Genomic DNA, 27,735 nt, shown 5'->3' on the forward strand with positions numbered 1-27,735 from the left:
AGATTCCTTGCCTAAAACACATAAGGCCCTGAGTTCAAGCCCCAGTACTCCCCACCAAAAAAAGTGTCATGAAAAAAGATGTTTGTACAAGGAAAGGTTTTTAGGAAGAATCTGCTCTTGCAGCTAGGGGCCCTGGGTTCAAGTTCTTCCACTTACTGTTCTCAATATGGCTTTAGGGAAGTCATTTAACCTCTCTCAGCCACTGCTTCCTCACGTGTACAATAATAACTATCCTTCTTATCTCTTCAGGGATGTTGTGATCACAAAATAAGAGGATGTAGGTATAATGTTATTATGTATAAGAGCCAGCAAGGCTTACTGAATATTATGTATGTTCTCAATTACGTCTGAGATGCTATGGCAAAGAGAGGAGTAATGGAAGTAAGACTTGGCTCCTGCCTTCCCAGTTGAATGATATGATCAACATGCACAGAACAAGTGAACTCCACATAATAATGTCTATTATAATGCTGGGTGTATGGTATAATCTCTAAATTCTGGAGGGGTTGAGTGGAAGGAAACCAATAAGGACTGAAATATTATAAAAGATTTGTTTGGGTATTTTCTGTGCCCTCCTTCTAAGAACCTTGCTTTACACCTTGCTCACTCTATTTGCATATATTCTAGTCTTCTCTACTAAGGTGAGAAGAAGTACTTTCAGTTGTTTGTTTTGTTTTGTCTTGTTTTGAGGAACAAAGAATGGGTACAAACCACTGCTCTAGTTGAGTGCTCTCCAAACAAGGTATCCAAAACAAACCACTGCAGTACAGAAAGGAAATGTAAAGGTTCTATTTATTTTTATCTTCATCTTATGAAAAAGATTTCCAGAGTAAAAAGACAACCCTCAGAATGAAAGAAGATATTTGCCAAGCATATATCTGAAAAGGGACTAATATGCAGAATTCCTAAAACTCAACAAAAAATAAACCTGATTAAAAAACAGATAAAGGACATAAATAAACATTATTCCAAAGAAGATATACAAATGGCTAGTAAACATGTAAAAAGATGTTCAACATCACAAATCATTACAAAAATACAAACCAAAACTACAATTAGATACTACCTCAGACCCTTTAGGACTGTTACTATCACAAACAGAAAATAACAAGTGTTGGTGAGAACGGGGAGTACCTGGAACCCTTGTGCATGGCGGTGGACATTTAAAATTGATAAAACTGTGTAAAACGATATGGCAGTTCCTCAAAAAATTAATGTTCCAGCAAGTCTACTTCAAAAATATTGAATGCAGTCTTGAAGAAATATTTGCATACCAATGTTCACAGCATCCTTCACAAAGGTGCAAGCAACCGTGTCTATCAACAAATGAATGGATAAGCAAAATGTAGGGTGTGTGTGTGTGTGTGTCACACACACACACACACACACACACACACACACACACACACACTGGATTATTGAAGTTAAAAAGGAAAAAATGCCGGGCACAGTGGTGCACACCTGTAATCCCAGTGGCTTGAGAGGCTGAGGCAGGAGGATTGCAAGTTTAAAGCCAGCCTCAGCAACTGAGAGGCACTAAGCAACTCAGTGAGACCCTGTCTCTAAATAAAATACAAAATAGGGCTGGGGCTGGGGCTCGGGCTCAGTGGCCAAGTGCCCTTGAGTTCAATCCCCAATATAAAAAAAAAAAAAAAGGGACAAAAATTCTTACATGTGCTATAACATAGACAAACAGGAACCCTTGTGCATGTTAGGAGACATTTAAGATTGGACATTATGCTAAGTGAAATAAGCCAGTCACAAAAATACATTTATGATTCCACTAACATGTGGTATAATAAATAGAAATAAAAATAAAATAAAGTAGTTAAAATCAAAGAATCAGAAAGTGGACAGTGGTTGCCAGAGAAGAGAGGAAGTGGGTAAAGGGAGTTATTGTTTAATGGGTACAGAATTTCCATTTTACAAGATGAAAATAGCTATGGAGATGTATGATGATGATGGTTGACCACTGTGAATGTATTTACTATCACTAAACTATGCACTTGAAAGTGGTATAATGGTAGATTTTCTTAAATATATTTTACCACAACAAAAAAATTGGGAAAAATAAGATTTTATCTTTAATATGTAACATATGGGGCTAGGGATGTGGCTCAAGCGGTAGCGCGCTCACCTAGCATGCGTGCGGCCCAGGTTTGATCCTCAGCACCACATACAAACAAAAATGTTGTGTCCGCCGAAAATTAAAAAATAAATATTAAAAAAAATAAAAATTCTCTCTCTCTCTCTCTCTCTCTCTCTCTCACTCTCTTTAAAAAAAAAAAAATGTGACATATGGCCCAACACAAGTACTCCCTTTGAGTCTATAGCATCTCATATCAAAAGTTGATTCTGACAGCCTTTTAGCTCACTGTCAGATATTGAAGTTCACATGGGCTTGGTTAAGTGGATTTTCTAGTAACATTGTTTTAAATGAATTAACCCTCATAAAACAAACAAGAGGCTTAAAAAGATTCCTGTAATGAAATCTTGGATTAAAGATAATACAAGTATAAATGAACAAGAGAATGGCAAAGTTGTCATTTCTCTTTCTGGTATATTCATCATTACAATGTAAAAACAATTACTGTCTAAAAAGACGTAACAAGTTCACCAAAACCTTGTTAATAAGATCACTTAAAATATGGATTTGCATCCACTATCATTCATGATGAACTTCATTCTAAGGACACAGTGTGCCTTCAGATATTGGCTAAAGATAGTAGGACATGAATATAACTTATAAACAAGCTACATATATGAAAGGATAGCAAGCTTTTTAACAGTGCTACTCTAGAAATTTAGACATCTGCCCTAAACCCAAATGGCCCAACAGAACTTTTTTGATGACAAAATAGTCTTATCTGTCCTGGCCAAAACTGTAAGCACTACTACATGTGGCCATTAAGTAACTAAAACATGGCTAGTGTGTCTGAAGAATTGTTATTTTATTTAATTTTAGATTATTGAACTTTAAATAGTCAATGTAGCTTGTGGCTACTTTATTGAACATCACAGCCCTGGGCTACTAATAGATTATTACCTCTATCTCAAGGCACACAGCTGCCAGCAAACAGTGCACCTTCCTGCTTTTGTGTCTTTGGCCATGTTGTCCTCTCTGCCTAGAATGTTTTCACATTTGAAGATGTCCTCAATGCCACCTTTGTTTACCTTTCCCTGACTACATGCACCCAAAAGAATTGCCTGCTCCCCTTGTTTGGTTGCCCTGGGCCTTTTACATCCTCCATTGTAGCATTTACAACTCTTTTCTCACATATCTCAAGTTCCATGATTGTGAGTTCCTCAAAGTAGAACTGTCTTATTCATCTCTGCATGATGCCAGCACAGAGTCAGTGCTTTTTGGCAATATTTACTGGATAATGCAGTGAATAAAATGACAAACCTTGATCTCCCAATTCATAATGCACTGCTCTTCCAATACACCAAAATATGGGTCCAAAAACATAGACTGCAGGTGAGTCTTTGCTACCTCACAGCCTAGATGCTACTTCAATATATAATACCATTTCTATTTCTATTTCTTTGTCTCTGTCAAACACGGATGTCACAGTTACCTCTTAAGTAGGTTCTGATGGCATCCCTCCAAGAGTGCAAGATGAAAGTGGATGGTGGTATTAGCCCCCTTTCTGAAAGGTTAACTTTCAAATATTGCAAGTTAAAATGATGGCTCGAATGCAGTAGTATTTGAGGAGATATTTTGTTAATATTTATTAAGCCTTTATCAAGTACTCTTCATGCCATTTTATCTAATGACGTACAACTATATGCCTTCCCCCACACTGTCCCACTCAAAACCCGTGTGTTCTCTCTTCATTATCTCTCATTAAATTAGCTTGACTTCATTAGAAAGACCAACAAAAAGGCTTTGACCATGGCAAATGCTTATTCTGGACTTCATTTCTGAATTTTGGATTTGGCTATATTTAGCAAAGCTATAATCGTCATCATACCCGAAGCCAGGAAGAAGACACCATTCTCAAACCACCCCCTGAAAATCTGCAGTTGCCTCTAAAAAACCAGACTTCCCAGCAGGCAAAGACATCTGAAGTGGGAGGGATCAAACTGATACTTGCGTCAAGAGAAGGCCTCAGGTGCTTATAACTAATCTCTGCCTGGCTCTCAAGGTTCTCCACAAACTAATTTCTTTCTTGTCTCGCCAACAGACCTTCTGTCTAGTCAAACATCCTCAGTCACCCTGCTCAGTCCTTTCCGTAACAGTGGTCATTTTATCACTCCCTACCTACACCATCTCCCCACACCTGCCTGCTTCTGCTTCAAGCTTCTTGCCTCTTAGGACACTTCTAGAACACCTCTTCCCCAGACATTAGCTGTTCCCTTTCCCCACAATTAGCACAGGACTGAGGCACAGTAGAGGAACAGCACATATTTATAGAGATTTGATAGTTCTTCAAAAGGCCCAGGGCCACTGAAGAAAGTAAGCAGCAAACACATTCAAATGTACCTTCGAGAGCAAATGTAAAGGAATTTCATTCTACCACTTTATGTCCTTTCCTTGATTATGGAGGGAAACTTACACCAAATGTTAACATTAAACTAAGTCAGTATTCCCAAAGCTGATTTTGTTTCACCACTCTACACCTCTGCATATGCACTGCCTCTGGCTAGAAGTCCTTGGGTAACCCCGAGCTGGAACATCTACTGGGTAATTTCCATTCTTGTTCAAAACTTCCATCATCTAGGGGCCCTCATCCCCAGACCCCTTCTCTTTATCATCTTAACATCTCTTAATATCTACCACATGCCAAGGCCCATGCTAAGTATAGGATGCTTATCTCAGGGTTATTTGCTACTTATTGGTCTACTCGTCCATGCCCCATCCAACCTATTTATTGTCTCTGAAATCTAACACAGTGCCTGCCACAAAGAAGCACAAATAAATGTTTACAAGATGTGTACATACACGCCTCATATCAATACTACCAATGTGTTTGAATTATATACCATATGTGAATTTTTTTTTCTTGGTGGTTCACACATTTTTAAGCCCCACTACATTATTCTATAGATAGGAGAAATTACTAGTTCTCTGATAGGGCTTCTTAGTTATCATTAGCACTGGACCTAGTTTCTTTTGGTCTAGGCGAAAAAACCCTTCTAAGAAGCCAGCTGTCCACCTTATTCAGAACTGATACAGCTCAGGGATGTTGTATCAGACACAGCAGGCATTCAACACTTCCTTGTTGTTAAAGCTTAGAAATAAGGACTCATACAGCTAAGGAAATAGACAAAAGCACCGATTCTCAGTCCTTCTTTAAGCACTGCTCTAATTCTCCCATTGAGCTCATTCTGGAAGCTTAAATCAAACCTTCCCTTGATATCACATGCCCATTAACTCAGACATGACTTAGCATCTCATAATAGCATCCTCACTAAGAAAGTTAGAAAGTATCCACCCCAGAACCCTGCCTGGAGATACCCATAGCTAACTCAAGACTTAAAGCCTTCACTTCCCCCTACCCACAGCCGTGTCCCCTCTGGAATACTTAGTGAATCAGAAGAGCAAGGTTAATGCAACTGACAGAGAGACAGCAACCCTAGCAACCCAGAATTCTCCTGTCTTACCTAGCATCTGTTTCTTAGGGTTCTTTCAATTCCTCATCAGACCAATACCCACATTAGGGAAAAAGAAATACTCAATGGGATGTGGTGGTAATCAAATCTCTTTGAAGCCTTCCCCACACCAAACTCCCTAAACTGCCTGATCACTGCCCTGGGCATATAGTATATAACTCTCATTGTCCTTAAATAACTCTGGCTGGGACTGGTAAATAGGTGAGCACCTACAGACTCAGAGAAGAGGGACCAAGGAAGGACTGTGACTACCCAACATTTATCTGTTGATCCTTTAATGAGCTAATGAGACCTCTGCAAAGAACATCTTGATCAGCCCACCCACAATGGGGAAAAAGCTTTGGATTGCAACAGCCAAAAGAGCCCTCACACTGACATACATTCCCTTTAACTAAATATATATATTGATGGGAAACAGTGGCTATCATTTATTGACCACCTGAAAAATGTTAAATACTCTATGTATATATACATACATCCTTATTTAATCCTCAAGACCATTCACACAGCAGTGGTTCCCAAAAATCTTCCTAGGAACTTGTTAAAGCCCCACACCCACAGTCTCTGGAGTGAGGCCTACAAATCTGTAATTCTAACAAGCTCCCAGGTGATGACACTATTCCTGATAAGGGCTCCAAGCTTTAAGAACACTGCCATAGGGAAACAGATTCAAGACAGGTTTAGAATGTTTTGTCCAAGTTCCACAGCTGGTAAAGAACTGATCCAGAACTTGAACCTAGACCTGTCCGACTCTACAGACAGTGCTAAAAACCATACTACTTACAGATGAGTGTATATCTTATCTTCCCAAATTCACTGGCAGCTCCATAAAGGCAGATTTCACATGTTAGACATCTCTCATCCCATTCAGAACTCAGAAGTGCCTTTGGTCTTGGTAGGCACTACATAAACACTTTGTATACTAACTCCCACATATCTACATATTTCTAAAGCCACAAATTCAAACTCAATTACAGTCAAAGAACACTAAGAACAACACTGCCAGACCCAATTTTACATGACACTCTCTGCTACTGAGTCTTTGCCCATACTGCCACCACATTGGTTAATGCCTACTCATTCTTTGGTCACTTTCTCCAGGCAACAGTTCTTGGTTCCCTAAAAATTGGGTTCCCCCAAAAAACAAATTGGCAGCCACTGCACCCTAAGCATACCTCCATGATAGCACTAATCACTCTATTATATCTGGCTATTTTCCATCTCTTACAGCAGTTTGTAAACTCTTATATCTGGTTTAATATCATGTCTCCAGAGCCTAGCATGATGCCAGGCACATTACGGGCATTCTATAATTGTTTGTTGAATGAATAAACAAACAAATGAATGCAGAGCTGCAAGCCTTAAGTTCTGCTTAAAAACATCATAAGGTATGATGCACCATTCTCAGGGATGAATTCCAGGGCAGAGGACGGCAGCCTAGATAACGAAGACCAATTCTGCCTTTTTTTTCTTCCACATCTCTCTTCTCAGACTTGGAGAATGGGCATCACTTAGGGCAACACCATCCATGAGACAACATCTAAGCTAAACAATATGTTCCTGGGCTATAAGGTTAGCAGGGAGGAAAGAACTCTCTCATTCCTCCTGATCACTCCCTCACACACACTTCTCTATTTCTTCACCCCTCTGCAGTCAAGGGCTTTGGCACAGGGATGAAATAGACATATCAGACTCAAGGGTACAGATCTGGAGGCGGGCACAGAAGCATCTCCCATCCTGCACCAAAGCCCACAAGGAAGGATCCAGAGGGACAGTGACTCAGGCCCCAAATTAAGTCCAGCTAAAGCAATACTGAGAATAAAAAAGAGCAATAATTTCACAAGGACATTAGGTGTCAGTATCTTTTTTTTTTAAATAGTGTTTTTCAAGTGCTGGTTTCAAACCTATCCCCAGAAACTGGGCCCTGTTGAATCCAGTGGTTATACAATCCGCAAAACAAACACAGATTCTCCCTCTTCCCAACCTACCCACCAGCCAATATGATATCATGACAGGCATTTCCTAGGTCCAGGTAGGGATCCCTGTTTTACCCTTAGCCTGTAAAAGGCTCCTTTTTAAAGAGACCTCTTAGCTTTCTCTCTTCCCTAGCTAATAAGCTGTTCCCTACCACCATGTTGCAGTAATAGAGACCTCCCCCTTCCCCAACACCTCACAGTCTATAACATAACCTACAGCAGGTTGGTCCCATCCAATTAGTTTGAATTGCTTCATGCCAAGGGAAATTGCTGCTTTTATTAAAAATAAAAGCACACTAAGCAGGCAATGAGCTGTGAAAACTATGAGTCTGGCATAATTATGAAGGTCGAGGTTAAGGTTATCAAAAGAGACAGGCAAAGATTTCCCGAAAGCCTGGGAGATAAAGATATATATCCACACATATACATAGATATAGATATACAAACGAACACACACACAAGGCATTTCCACAGATCCAAAAAAACATCCTGGTCAATAGAGGGAAAACAAAATCAGGGCCACTCACAAGTTTTTCTTAATAAAAACAGGAGGAACAGGGGCCTCCAAGTCTGAATTCAAAATAGTCACATTCATTTCACATAATTTGTTACCTTAGCTATATCTTAGGGATCTGTTTGGGTCAGGAAACAAACCTAGTAAAATTCACTAAGAGCCTTGGCCCTTGGAAAAATACATTTCTATTCCCCCAAAGTACTGTCTTCCTTTCAAATGTCTGCTTAAGGAAGTGGGAAAGTTGGGTTGAAGAAACCCCTCTCTCTTCTTATAGATTCCCTCCACCTCCACCCTTCAGCATTGACATTTCAAGTTTCAGAAGATCACAAGCCCACCACCCCACATTAAATATGAAGCTTTACACTTTTGCACATATGATCTGCATAATTTGGTAAGGGAACCATGGTGGTTTTTCAACGCTTTTTTTCTTAAATAAAAAGCCAGTGAGGTAAACAATTTCGGCAACCCCTACCCCTTTAAGCTCTGTCACTTTCCAATCTCAGTTTTAAATCTCTCAAGGACAATGACTCACAGGGAAAGTGAAGGGGGAAGGGGAGGGTCAACTGGTCAAAACCCATTCATACATTCAACAACTAGAAACCAGAGTCTTGCCACATCAGCACAAGATTTTTAATTTACGGAGCACTGAGTTCCACCTTACCTTCGGCCAACACCTCGTCCACTGTGACCTGCTGTCGACCGATGCCAAAGACCCTCCCGATGTAGCCACTGCCCAGGCCCGAGGTGCTGCCCCCTCCTCCACTGGAGCCAGAGCCCAGGCCAGAGCCGCCCTGCTCTCGCCGGGAGTCGAAAAACTTCTTCATCTTGCAAATAGGAAGCAGGAAAGCAAAATACCGATGGTTTCTAGATTTTTTTTTTTTTTAAAGAGATCTAAGGATTTCTTCTCTGATTTCAGCTCCGAGAGGAGCCACCCGAATCCGGCCGTGGGGGTGGGGGCTGAAGGAGGATGCCTATAGGAATATGCGTGTCAATCGCGCGGCGGGTCTCCTCCTCCTCCTCCAGAGAGCGATTCGCGTAAGTTTAAACCTGTGATGACAGAGGAAGAGAGAGAAAAGGTGAATCAGTAACACACTTAAAAATTCAACTGCTGAGTCCTAGGGGTAGCAAAAGCCATCATCTAGGCTTCATGCATTTTCCTAGCGAGAAAAACCCTAGAGCTGAAAACGCATCCCCAGTCCCAGAACCTCAGATCCCTGTGGCCCGGGGCTCCGAGAAAGAAGGGATTTCGGGCCGCCCTGGGCAGCGCCGACCCTGCCCGGCACTGCCTCCCCCTCCTCCCCGAACCCCCCGCCGCCCTGAGAGGCAGCCGCCCCGAGAGGCAGCATCCCCGCGGCACCCACTTGAGATGGCTCGGCGGCCGGCGCCCAGCTACCAGCCCCGCAACATTGTCACGGCCGCCGTGCCGGCCTGCGACGCTGAGAGGAGGCGGCGCTGCAGCCAGAGCCCCGGCCGCGTTCGGCGCCTGCCCGCCCGCCAGCTGATTCCCGGAGCGCTCGGCTGAGACTGACCCGCCGCCCCTCCCCCGCGCGCGCTCCCGCCCGGCTCCATCCACCCAACCAGGAAGTGAACCGCCGCCGGAAGTGCCTCTCGTGGCGGCGCGGCCCGGCCGGCCCGCGTCTACGGCCGCTCCTCGGTCGCGACAGACAAGAAGGAGTCGATGACGAGAAGAGAACCAGAGAAGAGGGTCTCAGTGCAGAAAGAGTCTTGAAAAAGAACGTTGCTATCGCCCTGCCGCAGGGCACCCTGGGAAAGATAGCTCAGCGTAGCCCGGCAGCTGGACTACAACTCCCAGGATGCGCCTGGGAGGAGCGGGCGTGGCGCAGACCGTGGCCTCCGCGGCCTCGAAGATGGTTAGTGGGGTGGTGCAGAAGTAGGGATTCGGTTATTTAAACACATCCGGTAAAGAAACTGCCAGGGGCTAGGTTTCCCCGCTGCTGCATGTTCCACTCTTCTGGAGCCATCTTACTTGCGGCCTGGCCTCCTGGCACGAGGGACTCTGGGGATTGTGGTTTCCAAACCGATGGAGGCTGACACCTGAAGGACGCGGCTTAACCGCTTAGCCCCAAGCTGGCCCTGCGGGGCTTCCAGACGTCACCTGAGCAAAAGGAGGAGGAGAGAGGGCGATGGGAACATGGTGCTAGCAGTGGGTTCATGCCACATCGGAATTCCAGCCCTAAGAGAAAGCCGGTGCTCGCCCCCCCTCACCCCGCCCGAAAGGTACTATTGCTCCCAGGTGATAGAGCCGGCTCCGCGGTCAGCTCCGAGGTAGGCGCTGAAAGAACACCTGCCTGGTCAGCTCCTCCTCCGGAAATCTGCAGGCGAGATTCAAACCGACAGACTGCTCAAGGCTGGGTTCAGGGCACATCCTGGGGAAGAGCGCCCGTTGCTTCGACCTCAAAGTTTTCGGGGCTTATCAGCCCCCAGTGACCCTCAATTCTTCCACCTTTGCTGAGGCTATGGGTTTACCTGATCCTCACTAACCCCATCCCTAGCCAGACCTTCAAAATTCTTCCACTGATGCTTATTTTGCCCTGAAACCGCCTGCTTGCCGAAGGCGGGGGTGGACTGTGTGGTTTGCCTCGGTCGAACGCAGAAGATTTGGAAGGCGCTTGGTGCCCTTCTGTCCCTAGATTTCCTGATGATACCGAATCCCTGCCCTCTCCGCGCCCCCCCCCCAAAAAAAAAAGCCATAATTTTTCTGATCTGTGAATATAGGTTATTTCTCACCTCCACCTGTTCACTCTAATGCTGCGACAGCCCTCTGGGCTTGTTATTCGTCCCAGAATTTCTTCAGCTGGTATTTGAGGAGAATAGAGAAGGGTGCCCCACAAGGGGGGGAAATGGTTCTTGCTTTCCTTAATCTGAATATTGAGCTGGGCTGGGCTGGGCTAGTGGTGGCGGCCGCCGCTGCTGCTGCGGCTTCTGGTTTCAGGTAGTGCCACTGTAATTAAACTCCCTGAGTAGAGATAACATCTTCTCTTCCGGAGAGTCAGTGTTGCCACCTCAGTTCACAAATTCATGCAGCCACCTCCAGGGTGAAATGCAGCACCTGCTAAAACATTCCCTCAGAGCAAGCCCACGGAGGCATGTTCTCTGCACCTTCCTTAAAAGGCTAAATTTTTGTCAAAGTAAGTTTGGAACAGATCTTAAAATAGATGGGAAAGCTTGTTGACCCCCATCTTTTTTCATCTATTAGTCTTGACTAACTTTTTTTAAAAGAAAATCTGTTAGGTCCTGTTGCTATGTCAATTTTTTTACTTTCCTCAACTTTTCTAGTACCAGACCAAGGTCAGGTTTATATAGATCTCAAATCTCACTTCAGAGCTACAAAAACTTCCAATAGGATTAAGGTAGCTTTGGATGCTTTGATCAGAATCTGAGTGAGGTGGTTTAAAAAAAAAAAAAAAAAAAAACACTAGATTCCTTGCCTTTCATTCTCTCCAAGATTCTAGTAACAATTAAAATGACAAATCCACAGATTTCCTTGCTTCATATATATTAGGTTATTTAATCCTCACAACAAACCTATGAAAGAGGGTATTATTTTCAAACTCATTTTAGAGACAGGGAAATAAAGCACAGAGATATGAACTTGCTAACAACTGACAAAGCCAGGATTCAAACCCACATGTTTTGGTTTCATGGGCTCAGCTCTTAACTGTCTACATTGAATTCTCTACCTAGAAAGAGCAAACATAAAAACTGATTAAAAGACATTAATATAGTTAAAAACCTATCTACAAGTAGCATAGAACCAGAAGACAGGAAACCTCTGTCACTCCATATCTGTGATCACTGAGAACTCACCATCTATTTTCTCAGCCTTAAAACTAGAATTCTCTTACAACTCTTGAGTAATTGTCTATTTCCTGAGTATAAACTAATCACACATCAGCCTCCGTAATCTCAAGACTTCTACAATACTTCTTTCTGTATAATTTGTCCAACTCTGCTTTGTATTCTTATTCAACTTTTCATATAATCACCTCAATCAGGTATCTCAAAGTTAGGGAACAGTCTTCTACAGTTATGTCCTTGAACATCTATTATTACAATTGTTTAAATGTGCTCTTACCAATACTGATATAAATAAATTGATTTCAAATTATCTGTGACACAAAAGAGCAATCTCAGGTAGAAAAATTGATTTGAAGGGTTCTACATCAGGTGAGCTTTTGAAATAGGTCTAGGAAATATTGTGGTTAAATTACCAATTAAAGGGAGTAGAAAAGGAAACTGACATTTTCTATGTATCCTCCATACCTCAGTGACTGCTTTTACTAAAGCACTTGACATATTATCTTGTTTAATCCTCATGGCTGCATCCTAGCAAAGTGGGGTACTGTTATCTACCCATAGTAAAGCAGTATTAAAGTACTGTTATACTACTTAAGAATCTACTTTGAGGCTGTGATTGTGGCTCAGTGATAGAGCACTTGCCATGCACATGTGAAACACTGGATTCAATCAGTACCACAAGAAAATTAATAAAATTATATAAAAAATCTACTTTGATACTCTTATACTGTTATCCTCACTTTTGTTTTATTTTTCAATACTAGGGATTGAACCCAGGGGTGCTTACACCACTATGCTATATCCCCAATTGTTTTTATTTGTTTTGAAAAAGGGTCTTGCCAAGTTGCCAAGGCTGGCCTCAAATTTGTGATCCTCCCAAGTAGCTGAGATTATAGGCATGTGCCACCAGACCAGGCCTGTTAGCCCCAATTTTTTTTTTTTTTTGAAAGGGGAGAGTTGGTTATTGAAGAGAGTCTCTGTATCACTGAGTCACATCCCAGCCCTTTTTATTTTTTATTTTGAGACAGGGTCTCACTAAGTTGATAAGAGCCTGGCTAAATTGCTGAGGCAAGCCTTGAACTTGTTATCCTCCTACATCAGCCTTCCAAATCACTGGGATTACAGACAGGCACTACGGTGCCCAGCTATCCCCAGTTTGTTTTTTGTTTTGTTTTGGTTTGGTTTTGTCTTTAAAAAAAAAAATGGTAGTTGTAGATGAACAGCATGCTTTTTTTGTTTTGTTTTGTTTTTATATAGTGCTGAAGATCGAACCCAGTGCCTCACACATGCTAGGCAAGCACTCTGCCTCTGAGCTGCAGCCCCAGCCCCTATCCCCAGTTTTTATAGATGAACAATGAAGATTTTATTCATAGAAGATGGATGTGTATGTCTTGTTAGGTTTAGAGGAAATGATTTGATCTGTAGCGTGGCTAAACACGTGACCATAAACTCATTTGTGGAAAAGATGTACTACCATCTTTAGAGGACATCAAAGATTTAAGGACCTTAACTGAGTCAGTCACTGTGTTGGATATTTAACCATATCATTTAACTTTAGCAATACACCTATGAGATGTGTGTTACTTTTATTTTATCAATGTGTAAACAGTCTGAGCAAGGTTAAAGTGTGTCAAATTTTGCTCCACACAGCCTTCAAGGGCAGAGCCAGAATCAGAACTAGACTAACCTCAAAACCCACATCATTTTCACTACATCTTGTAGTCATTTTCTGTTGCTATCTTTTAGCCCAGTAACTTGTTAAAGATGCAAATTATTGAACCCAACCAAAACTAAATAAGAGTGAGAATAGAGGCAACAATCTTTTTCCACAAACTATCCAAGTAATTCTAATAGACATTTAAGTTTGAGAACCACTATTTGGCTGAAGGAAACTTGTAACAACCATTTCCATCTTTAAAAACATCATAACTTGGTTTTTGTTTTTATTTTCTGATTAGAAAAGGAATTTTAAATATGTAAAAACAAACCCCACCATTATATAAGGCACCAATAAAACTAACTATAAAATAACTACAAAGCACCAATAAAAAATGTGAGAAAAATTAAAATATAAGCAAAAAAATCATTAAACAAATTTTATCTTCATCAAAAGAATATAAAGGAGAAAATCAGCTGTAATCCACCAGAGACAACTGCAGTTGCAGTTGACATGCTGATCAATTTTCTTTTGGCATTTTTTCATATGTAAAACAATATTAAATTAAATTGTGCATTTTGTATATCCTACTATATTTTTCAACTAACTGTTTCCCATATTATTGTATATTCTCTAAAAAACCTTAATGGCTGCTTAGTACTCAGTCCTTAAATGCCCAATATTTTATTTATCCTAAAATTTTCCTGTTTTACATGTGATTAGAATGAATATCCTTTGGTGTGCCTCAGTGATTTTTTTTTTAAATCTATGTTTTTATAAATGAAATAACTAGTTCAAAAGGTACGAATATTTTTATAGCCAGAGGGCCAAAGTACCCTCTAGAAAAGTTATACTGACTTGTTCTCTGCTCACTGATTTAGATAGCAAATATTTATTACACACCTACCATGTATTAGACACTAAGACGCTTATTAAATTAACAAAATAGATAGGTCCTTGTCCTCATAGAGTCTTCCATCTTAAAAGAAGGCATTAAATCCTAAGCATTCCCATACCCTGACCAACACTGAATCTATGTGATTTAAAAAGAAATTCAAATCAATAAAATTAAAAAAAAAAAAAGAAATTCATTCCATTTTGTTAGGTAGAGCTTGTGCTTACTTTGGTTTAACCCATTAAGTTCCAAGTTTTCAATTCTATGAACATAATAAATATTCAAATATTACTTCTAAGTTACCATAGGTGGTATATTTGTTGCTCAATTTAGTTCTTACAGGTATTTTACATCTGGGACAATGAGACCAAATGGGTTAATTTAGTGAGATTGAGCACTTTCCTGTTGTTCATCAGTTGATTTATTAAGCACCTCTTTTAAGTCAAAACTGTCCTGAACCCAAGGTTTCGCACATGCTAAGCACAGTACTTTAAGCTATACCACCAACAACCCCTTCTCAACTTTCTGAGAAAGCCTTGACAGTCTGCTCTCTGAACCATTGAGCTTTTCACTGTTTTTAATAAAAATTTAAATTATATGTTATGTTTCCTTACAGATGTTCCTTACCTAGTTCCTTACCTTATTCTACTTACCTAATGGCCAGCTCCCCCTTTTCATCCCAATTGGTTTCTTCAATTAACTCTGTTTCAATGTCCACTTGTTTTTTCCTTGTTTTTGCTTGTTTGTTGGTTGGTTGGTTTTTGTAGTGCTGGGGATCAAACCCAGAACTTTGTGCATACTAGGCAAGTTCTTTACCACTGATCTACACCCTAGTCCCCTAACTTTTCTTTAATTTTTTATTGCATTCATAAATTTGATACTTTTTTCAGAAGTTGCCTTCAGTAAAACTTATTTGAAAGGATAGCTTTCTGAAATTTAAGAAGTAGTCATATTTTTTCCTGTCACTATTACTCATCCTTAGTGAGCATCATTATTATGAGTCTTAACCTTTCTCTGAGTCACTTAAGGAGTTTAAGTGGGTTGTTGGGAGAAGCTAAGGGACATCCAGTCAGTTGCCTTAAGTTGGGATTCAGCCTTTTCATATTGAAAATTTGCTGTATTGACCAGATTGGGTACATAAAAATTTGATCTAAGATATACTGGTTATAATTGACATAAAATACAAATTGGAGTTACTGAAATGGTCAGGAAGAACAGTATAAATGTTCTTGTCCCATCCTTAGTGAGGCATGTACTCTTGAAATCTTTTCCCCATTAGTCTGTACCTCTTAGTTGGATGCCCCTGTGGTCACAGAATACATTTTGACCATAAGGTTGCATTTGTCTAGGGAACACTAAGAAGCTATACCCAATTCACACAGGAACCAAATCCAGGACTCTGGCCTCAGTATTTTAAGACTGTTTGCCTGAGCAAATGATTGTTAAACCAGAGTAAAGATGTCCTGCTAAAATCTTATTCTGACTCTTAAAGCTGTGCTTTTTCAAAATATTGGTATGCAGACTAGTGCCAGTCCTTGAACTGTTCACTACTGGGGTACAACTTGGTAAGTACAAAAACTGAGAATAAACTTTTACAGTATGTAGATTACATGTAATTTACAGTCCAATTGAGACACTTTAGGAGTGAAAAGGGGGACTGTTGATAATTATTCCATGACAGCCAAGTGCAGTGGTGCACACCTGCAATCCCAGAAACTTTGGAGGATGAGGACAGGAGGTTCACAAGTTCCAGGCCATCCTTGGCAACTTTGGGAGACCTTGTCTCAGAATTTTTTTTTTAAGGGTGAGGAATTTAGGTATATAACTCAATAGTAAAGTACCTCTGGGTTCAATCCCCAGTACCGCAAATGACAACAAACATTAACTAGCCTAGCAAAGAAAACTGGAACCTGGTCACCTCATTCTTACACTTCACTTGTGGGTGGAGGCCTATAGACAAGCCTTATCAAATGACCTCCTGCACCTTTCTTTTTCTGAATGTACTATTTACCCTAATGCCCAAGTCCCAGGCCTTACCCACTTCTTAGGATGGCCCAGCAATTTCACCTGGACCCTTCATGCACACCATTTTCCAAATCATCCTTGGAAATTGACTACTAATTGGATACCATGTCTTGCCCTCTTGCCCAAGTTGAAGTTTCTTCCAGTGATTCTCTCTCCACTCATTTTGGAAGGCCAGGTACCTATCCTCAGCCATGGCTCCATGAGGAGTCTTAAAATACCATGTATTATTATAACTATTCAACTGCTGAATGCAGCTTTAAACCCAGTTCATCACAAACTTCAGCATCTACTGTCTCTCTGCAAATATTTTAAATAGTTTTTTTGTTTGTTTTTTGCTAGTGGACTTCTATAACAAGAGGGCAAAAATTAGACCATAGTAGAGATCTAGTGTCTCAGCTGGGCTCTGCTGAAAGCAACCGTGAAATACCACACATTACTTGTGAATTATTACAGTGATCTTCAAAAGTTTTTTGCTGGCTTCACTAAATTAATTTTGTAATCTCTGTATTCTCTCATACATTTAAAGATGACATATAGAAATATTTATCAGAAGTCTAAATAATTTCAAATTTTGTAACTTAGTGCATTAATTTAATCAATTCCTGCATCTTACGAATATTATCATTTATTATTAGATATTATTATTTATTATTATGCAGTGGAAACTAAATACCACATATTTGATGCAATATAGATATTCAGCATCATCCATTAAAAATATTTTAATTTTTCTTCAACAGCTAGACATTCGACATTGTTCCTTTTTCTTCTGGAACATGTATTTTTACTTCCTCCAAGATTTTATTCTAAGGAAATATAATTTTATACTCAAATTCTATCATTAATTATATCATAATTCTCTGTAATAAAATATGAATATACATGTAAATTTAGATTTTCATTTTCTGTGAGTAGAAGTTTCTTAAAAATTTTTCTTTTAGAATGACTCATCATGATAATTATTAGTTTTATACAGCTTATTAGAAAAACATGATGTAATACAAGTTTGAAAAATTGACAAAAAGCAAAAATATTTTGGAAATGCATTTCTTCATGAGATGTATGAGGCTTTAAGAATTTAGTTCATTCCATCAATTCTGTGCATCTTTTAAAATTTTTTTATAGATGTAAGTTGTTTAATAGGTAGGGGGATGGAATTTAAAGAAGTTTTCTTTAACAAAATTACTTATTTCTTTGTACCTTTAAGATATAAGCGAAAATAAATTCAAAGGTTCTAGTCTCAAGAATCATTTTTAATAATACATCAAGTTTCACTTGATTGATGTTTTTACAGTCCTATCAAAAGGAAAAGAAAACCACTGCTTGCAGAAATTTATTACCCAGTCACTAGAGCCATTCAATTCCTGAGTTTCTGGGAAATATATCAAAAAGGTATTACCAAGATTTAGCAAATAACTGCTATTATTTCCCTTTACAGTCTCTAGACACCTCTTTTAATCCAATATTCTCAGAAGGAATTAAGAAAATAGAAATAATATTAACTTCAAAGCACCTTTGCTAACACAATATTTCTTGGTCAAATGGTATTGTTATAATATGATTTATATGTATTTGTCAAAGCTGCAGAGATGCTGATTTTACTCGTTTAATTTATGAAAATGTCTGTCATATAATCTAGCTATAAAACTTGGTAAAGTCAGTTCTTTTTGTCAAACCAACCAGAAAATCAGACTTACTTTTTGAAAAAAAGTTAGATTTCATTTTCAATGTAAACGTGTTCATATTTGTTTCAAGAAAATTATAGAGCCAGGCATCGAGGACATACCTATAATCCCAGCTGCTTGGGAGACTAAGGTAGGAGGATTGCAAGTTTGAAGCCAAACTTGGGAGACTGTGTCTCAAATTTAAAAAATTAAAAAGGGCTGGGGCTGTAGGTCAGCGATAGAGTACTCCTAGGTTCAATCCCTAATACCATATTTTTAAAAGGGGGGGTTAAACAATTGAGAAGCATAAATTATAGAGAGCATCTGGTAACATTAGTAAAAGCAAGATTAAAACAATATAGCTTTAATGTAATTGGCTTTTCCATTTATGTTATAAAACAAGATGAAAAGATATGCTACTGTTTATTACTTATTTCAAAATAATGCGCTGTGTCACTTACAAGTAAGTCATTTATTGAGGAGTATGATAAAAGGCATTGGAGGCTTTTGTTAAATATATGAGGCATGTATCCAGTATTATTATTTGGTTTTCCAGAATAGTTAAATAAGAATCATGTGAAAATTAGAAACAGCCCCATTAATTTTTTTAGATATCATGTTCAAACTTCCCTTGTGTATTTGATAAAAGAGAAATATATAAACTACTAAAAGCTAATTGACCTAGAAGCTAGAATATATTTTATTTTTTGCTCCTAATAGGAGATATAAAATACTAAACATTTAATTGGATGAAATAAGATGAAGATTTACTGTAGCTAAAATAAATAAATCGTTACATGATTTATTAAGTAGATTTTAATTTAATGATCCACACTGAATTTTTAAAAAATTAAGTAACACTTTCATCAAAATTTATACCTATTAATCCCAGAAAACAACTGAAATTATAGCAGAATCAGTGTCACAAGATTCTCCTGCCTAAGCTTGAGGTGGTAGGGAGGTTTGGGAGGAAGTGGAAAGTGATGCTAATGGGTACAGGATTCCTTTTAGGGCCAATGAAAGTCCAAAATTGATTGTGGTGATGGTTGCACAACTCTAGAAATATACTAAAAACTACCGAATTGTACACTTTAAATATGTGAACTGCATACTATATATATACCTCAATAGGATATGGGGGGTGGAGAAAAAGTTCCATAACTGTTATAGATAAGATTCCGTCTACTTTACAAAGTACTCCATCTTATCCTTAGAGAAATGTGCAGGATATTCTGTGATGTGATGTCTGGGGATGCTATGGCAACATTATATAAACTGCCTTCTCTTTTTATCCCTTGGTTTTCTCCTCTCCACATGGCATATTTATTCTTTTTTGTTTTATCAGTTTTCTATTAACCCAATGATGCAGATTAAAAAGTATCTGAAGACTCACTGCTCACAGGTCTATGGCAAGTGAGCAATTAATTCTTCTTCTTCTTCTTCTTCTTCTTCTTCTTCTTCTTCTTCTTCTTCTTCTTCTTCTTCTTCTTCTTCTTCTTCTTCTTCTTCTTCTTCCTTCCTCCTTCCTCCTTCTCCTCCTCTTCCTCCTCCTCCTCCTCTTCTTCTTCTTCTTTTTTTTTCTTCTGAGGATTGAACCAAGGGCTCCTAGGCACATACTCTACTATTGAGATATATCCCTAGCCCTTTTATTTTTTATTTTTGAGAAAGGGTATCTGTGAGTCACCCAGGCTGTCCTTGAATTTAGGACCCTCCTGTTTCAGCCTCCCCATGTAGCAGAGATTACAAGCATGCACCTCTAATTGAGCTACTAATTATGATCTTGACTGGACTTGCTCATGCATTGGCAATCAATCTTTATGGGGTTCTCTCATATACTGGGGGATGACCAAATGATTTTGAACTAGGATAGTCTCTGCTTTTCTCCATGGGTCTCATATCTGTCTAGTGGGCTTGTTGGGGCAGGTTCTCATGTGAAGCATAGATGCACAAGTGAGAAGCAGAAATGTACAGATGCTTTTCAAGGCCCTGCTATCTCACACCTGGTAACATTCCATTAACCAAAGCATGATCCATGGAGGAACCCACAGTCAAAGTGGGCAGGAACTGCAAAGTTAGGAGCCAAAGAGCATGAAGTATTTATAAATTCATATTTATTTGTTTAATGAACTCTATATAATTTATTTCATATTATAAATTCAGTCATTGCCCCTTCAAAGTAATTTTTTCTGTTGTTGTTTACTATTACAGAAGTATTAGAAATGAGTCTTAAATATAGAAAAGCAAACTGAACATATGATATGATTATGTCTCTCACCCAGGGATACTTTTTTTTTTCTGGTACTGGTGATTGAACCCAAGGGTGCTTAACCACTGAGCCACATCCCCAGCACTTTTTTATATTTGATTCAGAGACAGGGTCTCACTGAGTTGCTTAGGGCCTTACCAAGTTGCTGAGGCTGGCTTTGAACTCGAAAACCTCCTGCCTCAGCTTCCTGAGTCACTGGGATTATAGGCATGAGCCACCACACCTGGGTTGTGCCCCTCCCTCCCGGGTCTTGAACTCAAGGGCCTACACATGCTAGACAAGCACTCTACCACTGAGGCACATCCCTAGCCTTTTTATTTTATTTTAAGACAGGGTCTCACTAAGTTGCCCCTGCTGGTCTTGAATGTGTGATGCTCCTGCCTCAGCCTCTCAAGGATTACAGGTGTGCCCCACTGCACACAGAGTGATAATCAGGGTTGGTGTTATTCTATTCTTCTAGCTCTCTGTCTCTCCCCTCACACACACGTATAATGAGAAAAAATAATTTAAAGCAGTAATTTGATCTCAATTAAAACTCACATCTCAATTAAAACTCACCTTCTGCTCATGGTGAATGTCTCCAGGGGCCCTCTTCTTACACTGTATATAACCTCTACCTATTAAATGAGATACTTGTGCTTCTGCAGCAGGCTTGTCTTCTGCTTTTTACATGACCAGTGATTTTACCACATGAACTGTGGAATGGTAAATTTGGACACAGTTTCATATTCATTATAATTTTTCTTAAAAAATTAAAAGTAAGTATTTATTTATTTGCAGTGCTGAGGATTGAATCCAGGGATGCTCTACCACAGAGATACATATATATCCCCAACCCTCCCCCTTCTTATTTTGAGACAGGGGTCTCACTAAGTTGCCAGGACTGGTCTCAAATTTGAGATCCTCCTGCCTCAGCCTTCTGATTACAGCTGTGATTCAGGCATGCATCTGCCTTGATATTTATTTTTTAATTGAATACATATTTTCTTTTTTTTCCTTTGTGGTCATTTTTGTCAAAGAGTTTATTATACAATATAAAAGTATAACCAAATAATATCATGAATAAATAATCATATATTTTCACTTTATAATAGATGTTTTATAATAACAAATATTCAGTCTACTTTCTGTATACCCTATTGCAGGACTGTTCACCCTTTATTTCCTACACATAGTGCTTATAATCTAACCTAGGCTTTCCCATGTTCCCCACTGACTTTGTTGGCTGGTGGGCCTGGCCCTACTATCTTGAATGCTAAATAGCTATCAAAGCAGCTAAATCTAATAACTTTCCCACCACCAATCAAGACCATAAAAAACCAATAACCCTTGCCTTGTTTTATCAGAAAGCATCTGTGTGCTTTCCTTGAAAAGGAATTAATAGCTGTCTTACCTCTGGAAAAGTTTAGGGGAAAAGAGTCAGGTTACTGGTTTTTATATTCTAGATTTATCTACGGGTCACTGTGAGAACTTTTTGCTACACTGTGTTTCCCACACTAAGGCCAGAGTAGAAGCTAAAGGACAAAGTGCAAGAATATTATAATGCAATTGTTAATGATAATAGGTAACTATAAAAATCACTAAGGAGTTATATGCTAAGATGGATGGTGACTAGACCATAGTAAACCTGAGACATTGTCATCCTAACAATAAAGTTATAGTTATCAAGAGGAATGTGGTTTCAACCCGGGGTAGATAGATAGACCACAAACAGAAAAGAGAAACTATGGATAAATGGAAATTTGATGTGTGATAGATCTATGGTGAAAAGAGTAAATGGTACTGGGACATTTGACTATCTAAATGGAAAAAAATGAAGGTGGACCTTATGCCTTATGCCAATTATAAAAATCAATGCAGAATGAACCTAAGTGTGAAAGGCAAATATTTTAAATATTTAGAAAAAAATGAATACATAGAGTACATGGTGTTAATGACTTTTGGATGAGGAAGGATTCCTTAAATGAGACACAGAAAAGCACAAAGCTTAAAAAAATATCTGATGAACTTGTGATTATATTAAAATTAATAATTTTTGTTCATAGAAAGACATGATTGGGCTAAAGGTATAGTGCAGTGGTAGAGCACCTGCCTAGTACACATGAAACCCTGGGCTCAATTCCCAGCACCAAAAAAAAAAAAAAAGACACCATAAAGTAAGTCAAAAGCCAAGCTACTATCTCAACTAAAATACCTATAACTCAAGTAACAGGAAAGTTTAACATCTAGAATATGTAAAGAACTCCTACAAAGCAATAAGAAAATGCACAGTAGAAAAGTACAAAAAAAAAAAGAAAAAAGATAAAATGTTTCATAGGAATAAACAAATACATAGATTGTCTAAGTACACAAAAAATATGATTGATTTTATTCATCATCAGCAAAACGCAACACTGAACCACACAAGGCATTCTATCACAGCTAAAGTGTCCAAAAGTATTGAGTGCTGACAAAGATATGAAGCAGCTAGAACTCCCAATTCCTTGTGGCCAAAAGTGTAAATCATAACTGCTTTAAGTTGGATATTTTCTGTTAAAGGTGCACAAACCCTGTAACTCAGTGATGCAATTGTTAGATGCATACATCCTAGAGACTCTGTGCATTTGTATTATGATATATGTGGGGAAAATTTTTTAAAGCATTGCTTTAATAGCAAACAAACAAACAATTAGAAGCAACCTATTGTTTATAAATTGAAGATAAACCATCTGAATATTCATGAAATATAGTTACATGGATCAGTAATTATTAAATATGAAACATACTGCTAACACACACAGGAATGAATGACCACGTGAGGAGGAAAAAAAATGGGGCCACCTGCAATCCAGGAAGAGAGAGCCCTAATCTTGGACATCTAGCCTCCAGAATTGTGAGAAAAAAATGTCTGTTGCTTCAGGAAAAATAAAACAAAACCAGACCTAATGAGTGGGAAAAAAAGAAAGAAAGAAATATACAGTATAAGTTTTTATGACATTGACATATACATCTCATAAACAGCAAAACCAAACTATTTTTGTAGATACTTACATGTGTAACAATAGCATAATAACATACTTGTGAATAATAATAAACACCACATTCAAAGTTACAGTTATATTCTCTAAGTATGTCGATGCACACTTGTGATCCCAGCAACTCCGAAGTCTGAGGCAGGAGAATTGCAAGTTCAAGGCCAACCTAAGCAATTTCGAAAGGCTCTCAGCAACTTTAGTGAGCCCCTATCTCAAAATAAAAAATAAAATGAATGGGGATGTAACTCAGTGGTAAAATGCCCCTGGGTTCAATCCCTAGTACAAGAAAGAAAGAAAGGAAGGAAGGAAGGAAGGAAGGAAGGAAGGAAGGAAGGAAGGAAGGAAGGAAGGAAGGAAGGAAGAAGGAAGGAAGAATTACGGTTAATCACAGGAAGAGAAGGAAGGAAACAAACAGGTTTAGGAAGAGAATAGTATATGATCTCAGTGATATCACTTTATTCCTTTTTCAAAATCAAACAGTTTATTAAGATTTTATGAAACTGATATGGGTATATGGGACTTGATGTATTTTTTTCTTTCTATATAGTCAGTTGGTATGCATAACCAACGTTTTTTTCAAAGAATATATATATATATATATATATATATATATATATATATATATATATATATATATATATATATATATATTACTGACCTGCTGCCTCTCTCAGTAGGAACTGACTTCTGCACTACCTTCCTTATTTGGTCTCTAGGCCTAGTGCCAAACAGGACTCTAGGCTTGGAGAGTCCCTCTGGGATTCTGCCTCTCTGCAGACATTGGGGGAGACATGAGACTGCACTGAATCTGTCCCACCTTGTTCCTTTCCCTGCACAGTCCCCTGGTATAGCCAGTGGGGCTTTAGGATGAAGGATTTAGGGGAATGCAGAGCAGGTCCCTCCCCACACTCCTAGTTGGCTTCCTCCTGTGTTTCTTATCCCTCTGCCACTTCTGTGTGACCTTAGTGTACACTGTGCCTGGCACAAAGGAGGTGTCCAAGATGCCTTTGTTGACTTGATCCAAGCCATTATCAGCACTTGAGTGGGCTACTGGGAGGACGTAAAATAGCTGCACAGGGAAGAGGTGTTTGCCAGCGTCTGTCAGGTCCCCATCTCTGCCAGCATTCTAGCTGCCAGGCCCTGGGAAATGTGGCTCATTTGCAAGGGGCTGATAGCAGGTATTCAGAATTTTTAGGACTTGAGCTTAATTTCAAATAATTTCACTCTCATGAGAAATGGATTCTGCTGTTGTTTCCTGCCATCTAAACATTTCAAACTAAATTCTTACATCCACCCACCCCCCCATATAAAACTTTCTTATTCAGAAAGTCCTCTGAGCTACTGGCAAAGGTACCATCTCAGGGTTTTCTATTTTTATCCTGTGTGTAATCAATGGGAACATACTGTGACTAAGTGGAGAATTATGAATTGATAAAAGCAAACTATGAACATTTGCTTTTGTTCCTGAGCAAACTAACAAAGGAACATGTACCTAATATATAGAAATATAGTGGTCATTTTATAGGTCAGTCTTTCTGTAGAAGTACTCAGTGATTTCTGTGTTTGTTTACAGGAAAGAAAAAATATGCTTTCAAGATTCAAATTGGTTAGGCTGTGGAAAAGGTTTTATAATGGAAGATTTTCTAGAAATATTGAAAGATAAGATACTATCAGCCCTTTCTCTGTGGTTTGTTAACCCATTTTGATACCTATTCTCTACATTTTCCTTACAACAAAAAGTAGTCTGTTGCTCCCAGTTACTTGAGAGGCTGAAGCAAGAAGATCAATTGAGCCCATGAGTTCAAGGTCAGCCTGGACCACAGAGCAAGCCTCTGACTCAAAATCAAAATCATCATCATTATCATCTGTTCTCCAACATGTGATAGCATTATTTTTTAAAATCTCATTTCAAAAATTGCACCACTGTATGTGTAGGAAGGCATTTTTACTTTCTGTTTTCTCCTTGACAGTCTAATTCTACACAAAACTTTTTGTTGTTGTTGTTGTTGTTTTGTTTTTGGCACCAGGGATTGAATCCAGGGACACTTCACAACTGAGCTACCCCTAGTCCTTTTAATTTTGTTTTAATATTTTTTTTAGTTGTAGTTGGACACAATATATTTATTTATTATTTTTATGTGGTGCTGAGGATCGAACCCAGGGCCTCACATGTGCTAGGTAAGCACTCTACCGCTGAGCCACAACTCCAGCCCTAATTTTTTTTTTTTTAATTTTGAGATGAAGGATCTAAGTTGCTGAGGGTCTAAGTTGTTGAAGGTCTTACCAAACTGCTGAGTCACATCTTAAACTTGTGATCCTCCAGCCTCAGGCTCCTAAGTTTCTGAGATTACAGGCATGTGCCACCATGTCCAGCTAGTATTTTTTATGTAATCAGCTCACTACATTTAGTTCTGTATTCTCCATTTCACTTAGGCGTACAATGTGACTTCAAAATAAAGAGGTACCTGAGTCTCATGACTATACAGTAGTGCCAACAATGCTCTATCACACATATAGTCATATAAAGATAAATGAAAATTTCTATATTTTAAATGGATTGCTCCGCATTTTATTGTGCACGAATGTCACCTTCATTTTTAAAAATTTTAGCTTTTTTATTTTGGTTCTTCCAAACCAGACAAGGAACCAACTAAATAAAAATTAATTTAGAATGTTAAACTGAACAAAATTTAACACAGAGCAGGAAGTAGAATGGTGGGTACCAGAGCCTGAGGGGTAGGGGGAATACAGAGTTATGGTTTATCAGAAGCTGGAGAAGATGAAAAAGTCCTAGGGATAGATGGTGGTGATTCACACTGTGAATGAAATCAGTGCTACTGAACTAGACACTTAAACAGGGTTAAAATGGTAAATTTTATGTTATATATATTTTAACCATAATAAAAAGTTTTGAAAAGTTAATTACTAAATAATAATGATATTTGCTGCCTCAAAGTTGTTTTGAAATGTGACAAATGTAAGTAATAGAATGTATTAATGTTAAGATGCATTGTCTAGAATAGTGGGCTCAGAAACAAGTGAATAAAAGAATTTCTCCTTAAAAGTAAATTAAAAATAAAACTTGCCCTGGCATGTTTCTGTCCTGGGCATCTGTTCTCTGGGGTAGAAGTCCTTATTTCCATCCATCTTTTCTCTCACCTAAGTACATGTCACTACCCTATGGAAGATTCAGTGGACTGGACATGAACCCCCTGAGGGTCCCAAAATATCTTTTCAGTTGTGAGCAAAAGACTGACAAATATTATCACCTTAAAGTGGATAGCAATAAAAATGAGCACCAGTTATCATTAAGAATGGTCAGTTTGGTTTACAGACACACACACACACACACACACACACACGCACAAATGAATTACACATTGTTGAAAGAGAGGCCATGAATTATGAAGGCAGTCCAACTAAAGTAATACTTGCAACCTTTAAAATGTATGTATAGCCAACTGGTTTCCCTTAGGGGCTCTGACATGACATGGTCTTAAGGTTGAAGTGTAATTCTTAGCCTGTGCATGTTATTGGTCCGATTTAGCTGTGGAGGAAAATGCAGAGTCAGAAGATGAAGAGGAGGAAGATCTAAAACTTAAGTATATCTGCAGAACCATTTTCCCCTGGAAGTGGTAGCTAGTATCCATGGAAGAAAGGAAAGCTTGCTGCTGCTGAAGACGATGAGGAGAAGAATGAGGAAGAGGAGGATGGGTATTCTGATGAAAAAACTGAAGAAAAATCTCCCTTAAATAAATTTATACAAGCTACTCCAGCCAAAAAAAAAAAAAAAAAAAAAGCACAAAAATCAAACCAGGATGGGAAAAAAATTAAAATCATCAATACCAAGGCCAAAAGGTTAAGAATCCTAAAATACCAAAAAGATCCAGTTCTGTAGAAGACATTAAAGCAAAAATGTAAACAAGTAACCCTGGATGCTACTGGTAAGTAAAGCCCAAAGATGGGGAGAAAATAAAAGGAGAGACAAGTACTATCCATACTGAGTACCATCAACAATCCAGGCTGTTTTAATCTCAAGCCCCTGTCCTAATTTGCCACCCACACCCCATTCCAGGCTGGGAACAATCCCCCCTGATTTCCTAAGGCACTTTATTTGGACTGCTGTGACACAGTGAACCTTACATACTGCCTTCCATTACCTTTGACTTTAACAATGTTTTAATCACCTCTTAGCTTCCTTACTACTAGGGATAGATGGTGGTGCTCAATAAATATTTGAATGAATAAAAAAATTAAACTTAACAGAAGCAGTTTAACAATATATATAA

General features: G+C 38.8%; 1 protein-coding gene and 1 pseudogene across 2 annotated transcripts in view; one reads left to right on the forward strand and one right to left on the reverse strand.

Annotated features, from left to right (window-relative positions):
* Aak1 (AP2 associated kinase 1) overlaps positions 1 to 9,623 on the reverse strand; it is a 179,422-nt gene extending 169,799 nt beyond the window's left edge. For both annotated transcript variants that reach the window (XM_026387176.2, XM_026387175.2), the window contains exons 1-2: positions 9,468 to 9,623; positions 8,768 to 9,153 (exon numbers count right to left, since the gene is read on the reverse strand). In XM_026387176.2, the coding sequence (XP_026242961.2) occupies positions 8,768 to 8,930 (163 nt within the window). In that variant the 5' untranslated portion in view covers positions 8,931 to 9,153; positions 9,468 to 9,623. The remainder of the gene's footprint in view (positions 1 to 8,767; positions 9,154 to 9,467) is intronic.
* A 17,003-nt stretch (positions 9,624 to 26,626) lies between these two features.
* LOC113181585 (nucleophosmin-like) overlaps positions 26,627 to 27,735 on the forward strand; it is a 37,351-nt pseudogene continuing 36,242 nt past the window's right edge.

This window comes from Urocitellus parryii, chromosome 12 (assembly GCF_045843805.1).
Source record: "Urocitellus parryii isolate mUroPar1 chromosome 12, mUroPar1.hap1, whole genome shotgun sequence".
Classification (NCBI taxonomy): domain Eukaryota; kingdom Metazoa; phylum Chordata; class Mammalia; order Rodentia; family Sciuridae; genus Urocitellus; species Urocitellus parryii.